At 60.5% G+C, this 7,205-nt stretch overlaps 2 protein-coding genes across 3 annotated transcripts; one reads left to right on the forward strand and one right to left on the reverse strand.

The window, feature by feature from the left end:
- On the forward strand, nt 1-1,886 carry APOA1 (apolipoprotein A1). Of its 2 annotated transcripts, none has more exons than XM_069470867.1 (4): nt 1-19; nt 204-266; nt 454-607; nt 1,224-1,886. In XM_069470867.1, the coding sequence occupies exons 2-4, from the start codon at nt 224-226 to the stop codon at nt 1,825-1,827; spliced, it is 801 nt and encodes a 266-aa protein (XP_069326968.1). In that variant the 5' UTR covers nt 1-19; nt 204-223; the 3' UTR covers nt 1,828-1,886. The 2 variants fall into 2 exon arrangements, with proteins under 2 accessions (XP_069326968.1, XP_069326969.1); XM_069470868.1 differs by having other exon boundaries at nt 6-66.
- Nucleotides 1,887-4,569: 2,683 nt separating this feature from the next.
- APOC3 (apolipoprotein C3) lies at nt 4,570-6,789 on the reverse strand. Its single transcript, XM_069470870.1, has 4 exons — nt 6,712-6,789; nt 6,092-6,159; nt 5,830-5,953; nt 4,570-4,872 (listed from the first exon to the last, which is right to left on the reverse strand). Exons 2-4 carry the CDS (start codon nt 6,144-6,146, stop codon nt 4,758-4,760), a joined length of 294 nt encoding a protein of 97 aa, XP_069326971.1. The 5' UTR covers nt 6,147-6,159; nt 6,712-6,789; the 3' UTR covers nt 4,570-4,757.
- Nucleotides 6,790-7,205: the final 416 nt, after the last annotated feature.

A 7,205-nucleotide genomic window follows, 5' to 3' on the forward strand; every position in this document is an offset into this window, starting at 1 on the left:
CACACACTGCTAGAGGGAGGTAAGTGCTGCTGCCCGCCCCAGGTTACTCGGGCTCCCCAGCCCTAGGCATTTGAGGCTCAGGCTCTGTCCCAGGCCGGAGCTCTGGGGACATGAGGCCTTCTCCCATGCTGTGGCCCCTCCTCCCCTGGCTGCTTCTGCACCCTAGAAGACCGCCACTTAGCCAGGCCCCTCTTCTCCTCCAGGTCACCCACGCCCCTGCAGGATGAAAGCTGTGGTGCTGACCTTGGCCGTGCTCTTCCTGACGGGTAGGTACCCCCAACCTGGGGAAGTGAACCATGGGGGGCCTTCTCCCTAGGCTCCCGTGGTCCACCCTCCTGGGCACAGGGAGCAGAATTTCTCATTAGCCCCCTCTCCCCCGCCTCCAAGCCTGGCATTTCGGCTCAGATCCCGGCCCAGAGCCGGCCTGATCTGGGTCTCCCCTCTCACCTGCAGGGAGCCAGGCTCGGCATTTCTGGCAGCAAGATGAGCCCCAGTCCCCCTGGGATCGAGTGAAGGATTTGGTCACTGTGTACGTCGACGCAGTCAAAGAAAGTGGCCGAGAATATGTGTCCCAGTTTGAAGCCTCCGCCTTGGGAAAACAGCTGGAGTAAGGACGCAGCCTGGGGTCTGGGGCAGGGGTAGGGGCTACCGGTCCTAGGGGGCAGAGAGGCCTGTGGGAAGATGTTGTAACCAGACTGGCTGAATCCTCATCTGCAATAGGATGAGTTAGCCCCATCGATGGTCTGAATGGAGAAACCGGAATGGGGTCCCTGGGCAAGGGACAGACCAGTGCTGCCTGATCAGTAACCACACCACCACGTTCTGCCTGCAAGTGCAGCAAGCCCCTTCCCCTTCTTAACCACCTCTGCTTGCCCAGCAAGAGTGATGGCTGTCTTCGGAGACAATGGACTGGAAGCATAGAGGCTAGGTCCTTCCAAGGGCCCAGCTTTGGGGACAGGCAAAACCAGGAACCAATCCCAACTCTGTCTCCTTCCAGCTCTTCTCTGTGCCTCAGTCCATCTGCACAATGGGCCATGGTGGTGGGAGGGCAGGGGTACTGGGTGAGGGTGTACAGGAAAGGCCAGGCCCACAGCTACTGCACTTTTGGGGGCAGGTGATGCCCAGAGCTCATCCCGGGACAGCTGGGGCTGTGGGTTTGCCGCTCCAGGGCAAGCCAGGGGACCTGGGAGGCCACCCCTCAGCCTCTCTCTCTCCTCCTCCAGCCTGAAACTTGGGAACAACTGGGACAGCCTGAGCGCCACCGTCACCAAGCTGCGCGAAGATCTGGGCCCGGTGACCCAGGAGTTCTGGGATAACCTGGAGAAGCAGACAGAGGGGCTGAGGCAGGAGTTGAGCAAGGATCTGGAGGAGGTGAAGAAGAAGGTGCAGCCCTACCTGGACGAATTCCAGAAGAAGTGGCAGGAGGACCTGCAGCGCTACCGCCAGAAGGTGGAGCCGCTGGGCACGGAGCTGCGCGAGGGCGCGCGCCAGAAGTTGCAGGAGCTGCACGAGAAGCTGAGCCCGCTGGGCGTGGAGCTACGCGATCGCGCGCGCAGCCACGTGGACGCGCTGCGCACGCAGCTGGCGCCCTACAGCGACAACCTGCGCCAGCGCCTGGCCGCGCGCCTCGAGGCGCTCAAGGAGGGCGGCACCGGCAACCTGGCCGACTACCAAGCCAAGGCCACCGAGCAGCTGAGCGCGCTGAGCGAGAAGGCCAAGCCCGCGCTCGAGGACCTGCGCCAGGGCCTGCTGCCCCTGCTGGAGAACTTAAAGTCCAGCTTCCTGAGCGCCGTCGACGAGGCCACCAAGAAGCTGAACACCCAGTGAGGCGCCCGCTCCCCTTGCCGGCGTTCGGGTTCTCAGAATAAACGTTTCCAAAGTGAGAAGCAGCTTCTTTTTGGGGGGAGGGTGGAGGCGGGGCGCGGGGTGCTCAATGGGACCTCCAGGGGAGTCCGGAGCAGGGACTTCTGCCCGAGCTCAGCGACTCCAAGCCCAGACGGTCCCCTCCATGGTCCTTTCAGGGCCTTAATCGGTGTTGGAGGACCTGCTGGGCGCCTGGCTGGTTAGGAGTGAGGGAGTGGAGTCCCGGTCCTAACAAGGCTCAAGGAGGAAAGGCAGAGGACCAGGCAAAGCGACATTCCAGTGCCAGGTGCCCTGACAGAGGCTCAAACAAGACCTGCAGCCCCGAGGAGGATCAGGAAATGGGGTTGCCTTTGCTGGGAGCAGGGGGTTCCCTGTCCCCAGAGGTGTCACCCTAAGGGAGCTGGGCACATAGAGGTGTCCACCTGGGCAGAGGACAGGAACCTCCTCCAGCCCTCTGGCTCTCAGCAGGGTGGGGCAGGCCTCAAGGAGCCATTGGGTGCGACTTGAAGGGTTTGGCCAGGTGCGGATGGAGACTTGAAGCTTGATCTGCCCTCCTTTATTTCAAAAAACTAAATAAAAACTCTCCCACACTCCCCTTTTCTTTTCACAAGACCAGTATCCCCTCCTACTGCTCCCACCCTACCCAGAAACAGACGCAGCTTCCTCAGGCACAGGTGGAAGCCAGCCAACCCCCTGTGGCTGCACGTGCTGCCACCCCGCTTTCTGCCAGCTCTGGTCCCAGTCAGAAAACTAACCACCACCTCTTGCAGGTAATTAGCACATTTTTATTTGCAAGATGCTCTAATACCCGTCATCTCACTGCACCCTTCCTTCCCGGCATCCTGGGTAGATTGCCATCGGATCCGGGGCATGGCTGAGGAAGCTGAAGCTTGCAGAGGTCGTCACATCACTCACCCAGTGACTAGTAGGATGGGCCGGGCTGCCCTTTTCAGCCCTTCTGCCCCTGGGAAGCCATGATTATTTTTAAAAAGTGCACAGCGCTTGAGTTCATAGGAGTGTGCACACACGCCTGCACGTTCTCAAGTTGCATCCCTGCGCACTGCCGGCCCCCCTCACACTCACGTCTGAACGTCTGTGTGCACGCATGTGGCTTCACAGACCTGGCCATGCACCCATAGAACCTTCCTGACACTCTCCCTGCAGGACCTTTGGGCCCCTCACGCAGGCCTCTGGAGAGACTGTCCTTCTCCATCTCCAGTGTGTCTTTCCAGACCCCTGGATAAAGGAGTGGGCTTTTTAGTTCCTAACCGTCCAGAGCTACAGCAAGAGGCGTCCAGCCGGATTTGGTGGGAACACTTTCCAAATGTGGGTGCTGAGGTCCCTGGCCCTCTTTGGACAGAGAGAGAGAGGCCCAGTTGGATTTCTAGAGAAAGCAGTCTCCAGGTGGGGCTGGACATACCAAAGCCACCAGGATCTGTAAAGGAGACCCCCAGCGCGGGAGTGACAAAGCCTTTATCTGTGCCAACTGAGCAGAATCTGGGCTGCTGACCTGGGCTCAAGGTCTGGCCCTGCCATTTGCTGTCTCTGTGACACACAGCAAGTACCTTCACCTCTCTGAGCCTCAACTTTTTCATCTGAAGCATGGGGGCCTGCTCAAGCCATCTGTGGTTCTGGAGCTCTCAGATGTGACGTCTGTGGGGTGGAGGGGACACAAGGAAAGCAGCCTCTGTTGGGGTGGCCTCATGTTCTTTCTTGGTTCCCAGGACACTGCCCCCCAACTCCAATCCTGGTCCCAAGGGGCCAATCAGCAACCATTTACCTGGCACCTTTGACGTGCAGGTGCCGGACCAAACGCCTTTAAACACTGTCTCATTTCATCCTCACAGCAAACCTGTGGAGGGGCTATTATTGTACCCACTCGACAGATAAGAAACTGAGGCTGATATAGTGGTGGAGCCCACACTAGCACCTAGTTGCATCTCTTTTTTTTTTTTTTTTTCCAGACAGAGTCTCGCTCTGTTGTCCAGGCTAGAGTGCCGTGGCATCAAGCTCACAGCAACCTCAAACTCCTGGGCTTAAGCGATCCTCCTGCCTCAGCCTCCCAAGTAGCTGGGACCACAGGCATGCGCCACCATGCCCAGCTAATTTTTTCTATATATTTTTTGCTGTCCAGATCATTTTTTTCTATTTTTAGTAGAGACGGGGTCTCGCTCTTGCTCAGGCTGGTCTCGAACTCCTGACCTCGAGCAATCCTCCCACCGCGGCCTCCCAGAGTGCTAGGATTACAGGCGTGAGCCACCGCGCCCGGCCACCTAGTTGCATCTTATGCCAACTACTACCTGGCCCGGCCTCCTTCCCTCAAGTGTGCTTAGGAGGGCCAGGTGGCCTGGGTCGTGGAATGAGCTCCGCAGTTTTGTTGAGCACACACAGTCTCAACACTGATGATGACATACAAGTGCCAGGCATAGCGCACACATTCAAGTCACATTGGACAGCACTTGACAGCTTATCAAAGTACTGTCAAACTTATTACCCCATTTGATATTCCACACAAACCTGCCAAGGCAGGCAAGGTACCTTAACAGATGGAGAAACCTGGGCCAGAGGCGACCCAGCTACTAAGAAGGGGGCAGGACACTGGGCCCCAGGCTTGCCCGAGCTGGCGCCAGCACACAGCCCCAGCCCCAGCCACAGAACAGCCTTAGCCCGTTCCCAGGCCCAAACACAGATGGCGCACGTGGCATGTCCCACTCACAGCAGCTTCTCGCCCAGCTTTATTGGGAGGACACCAGGCCTGGAGGTGGCCAGGCCTGGGGCAGGGGCAGGGGAGGGCACTGAGAATACTGTCCCTTTCAAGCAACCTGCGAGGCCAGCCCTGGAGCTGGCAAGATGGACGGGCAGGTGGGCTTGGGGTATCGAGGTCTCAGAAAGTCTCAAGGGGCCGGAGTCGGTTCCACCTCAGCGACGGAATCCCAGAATCCTGAGAACTTGTCCTTCACGGTGCTCCAGTAGTCTTTCAGGGAGCTTAGGCCATCAGACATCCAGCCCCTGGGGGTTGAATCAGTAAGAGGAAGCGACGGGGGTGGGGGGGGTGGGAGCTCTTCTGTAGGCAGTGGTGACCGCGGGGCCCCCGCCCATGTCCCCACGGGCTCTCCTACCACCCGCTCAACCTCACCCAGCACGGCGCCTGAGACCTCAGGCTGGAGTCACCCACAGCTGCCACCCCAGGCAGAAGAAATGCCGAGGGTGGTGAAGGGACCTCGGCACAGGCGGGGTCAGACCTTTGTGCCCCCGCAGGCCTGAGGCACAAAGTGACTGAGTAGGGAGATGTGCACCGTCAGGGCCATCATTGTCGTCTACACAAATGGCTCGCCCTGCAGTTGTACAACCTGGTGGAGCTGAGGGGGTGGGGCAGAGGGAGGTAGTTTCTCCTTTGGAAAGTCACTGAGCATTGGTTAGCTGTGTGATCTGGGGAAGGTCACCTAACCTCTCTGAGCCTCAGTTTTCTCATCTGCAAAGTGGGGCAAATAATACCCACTCCACAGTCAGTTCTGAGGACTAAGCATTTGTGAACGTCTGTGCTACATCTCAACGCCGACCAAAGCCAGCGAGTGGAGGTGGGGACGGGAGTGCGGGAGAGGAGGTGACTAGGAGGCAGGGGCAGCATGGCAGAGGAAGGACACACTTCCGCTCACACCGGCCCCAGGTCTTGGAACAAGGCGGAAACACACTCCCACACCCCGGGGTTAAATGGGATCAGGTGGGGCCTCCCACGGCAAACCCCCAGCCTACCAGAAAAGGAGGTGGCAGCGGGGGCTAAAGTGGCTGCCTGAGGGCTGCACGGGGGACAAAGGCCCTGCGAGGACACGTGCGGCCCAGAGAGCCACAGCCCTGGGTAGGCTGGGAGCACCACAGTCCCATTACCAGGGCTCTTGCCAGGGCAGGGGCAGGTGGGGACTGAGGTAGCTGGCACAGAGGACGGGGAAGGAGGGCTGGTGGGCCTACCTGGCCTGCTGGGCCACTTGGGACTCCTGCATGCTGGTCAGTGCGTCCTGGGCAGTCTTGGTGGCCCGATACACGTAGCCCTGCATGACGCCCAGCAGGGAGGCTTCCGTGGCCTCCTCAGCTCCTGCAGGGAGAACAGGGCTCAGCAGAGGGTTGGGCCTCTGGAGCGAGCCCTTGGCTCCTGCCCAGCCACCCCCCAGGGCTGGGGTTCCCCAAACTACCTCCCACCCCGCCCCTGCCCCAGTCCCCACAAAGTGCTTACGCGCAGAGGCCAGGAGCGCCAGGAGGGTGGCAACGAGGAGCACCCGGGGCTGCATGGCACCTCTGTTCCTGCATGGAAGTGTCCTGTGAGGGGCAGCCCAAGTGCCCCGCCTCTGGACCCCTCCCCAGGGAAGTGGTGTGCCCCTTAAGCTAGAACCTGAGCTGGGTCCATGGCCCTCAGATAGGGGACTGGGGGAGGGGGGCAGCCCTGAGGGAGGGGACAGGAAGGAGCAGAAAACCCACCAGACTAGGAGTCAAGGCACCTGGGGCCTGGCCTGGTCTCTGCCACTAACATGCTGTGTGACTTTGGGCAGATCTCTGCCCTTCCCCAGGCCTCAGTTTTCCTATGTGGGGTAGGACTGCGCTGTCTATGGCTTCTTCCAGCCCCAGTGCGCAGAGTGGGGAGCAGCTGCAGACGGGCTGGTGCCAGTCCCTGCGTCTATGTAGCTTTGGGCAGGTGACTTCCCCTCCTGGGCCTCCATTTCCCCCAGTCGAGGGTGGGGAATGTTCATCAGGTCCTGAGGCTTTGAGGTTCTGGCAAGCTCTGCAGGCCTGGGGGCTCGGCCGGCCGCCTCTGCCTCTGGGTCCTCCTCCCTCCTCGTCCCTCCCCAGGGGCATTACCTGAGCAGCTGCTTCTGGGGATGAACTGAGCAGACAGGCAAGAGGGTTCTGACCTGTTTTATATCGTCCCCAGGACAGCGGGCACTGAGGGCCCAGTGAACTGGGCAAAGGTCACCTGCTGACCAGTGGAGACCAGGGCCCGAGGCAGGGCGGCCAGACGCAGCCAGCTGCCGGGAGAGTTGGGAAATCCCTGGGAGGCTGTGCCCACACTGCTCTCCTGCCAGCCCCGCAGCCCAGGGGGGCTCGGGAACTGGGGGTGGGCCTGGGGAGACGGCATCCTTCCCAGCAGACTGGCTCCCTGGGGAGAGGCTGGTGAGGTGGGGGAGGGCTCAGCAGCGGGCCAGGGGCCCCAGGCCTATCTCCCTCCCAGGCCCCTCCCTCTGCCACCCCCAGGCCCTGAAATCAGCCTGGAGGGGGGTGAGGGCTTCCTCAGACTTGAGGACAAGTCAGTGGGTGGGGGTGGGGGCGTCTAGAGTGAAGACACAGAAGGGCAG

The sequence above is a fragment of the Eulemur rufifrons genome, chromosome 6 (assembly GCF_041146395.1).
Source record: "Eulemur rufifrons isolate Redbay chromosome 6, OSU_ERuf_1, whole genome shotgun sequence".
NCBI classification, from domain to species: Eukaryota; Metazoa; Chordata; class Mammalia; order Primates; family Lemuridae; genus Eulemur; species Eulemur rufifrons.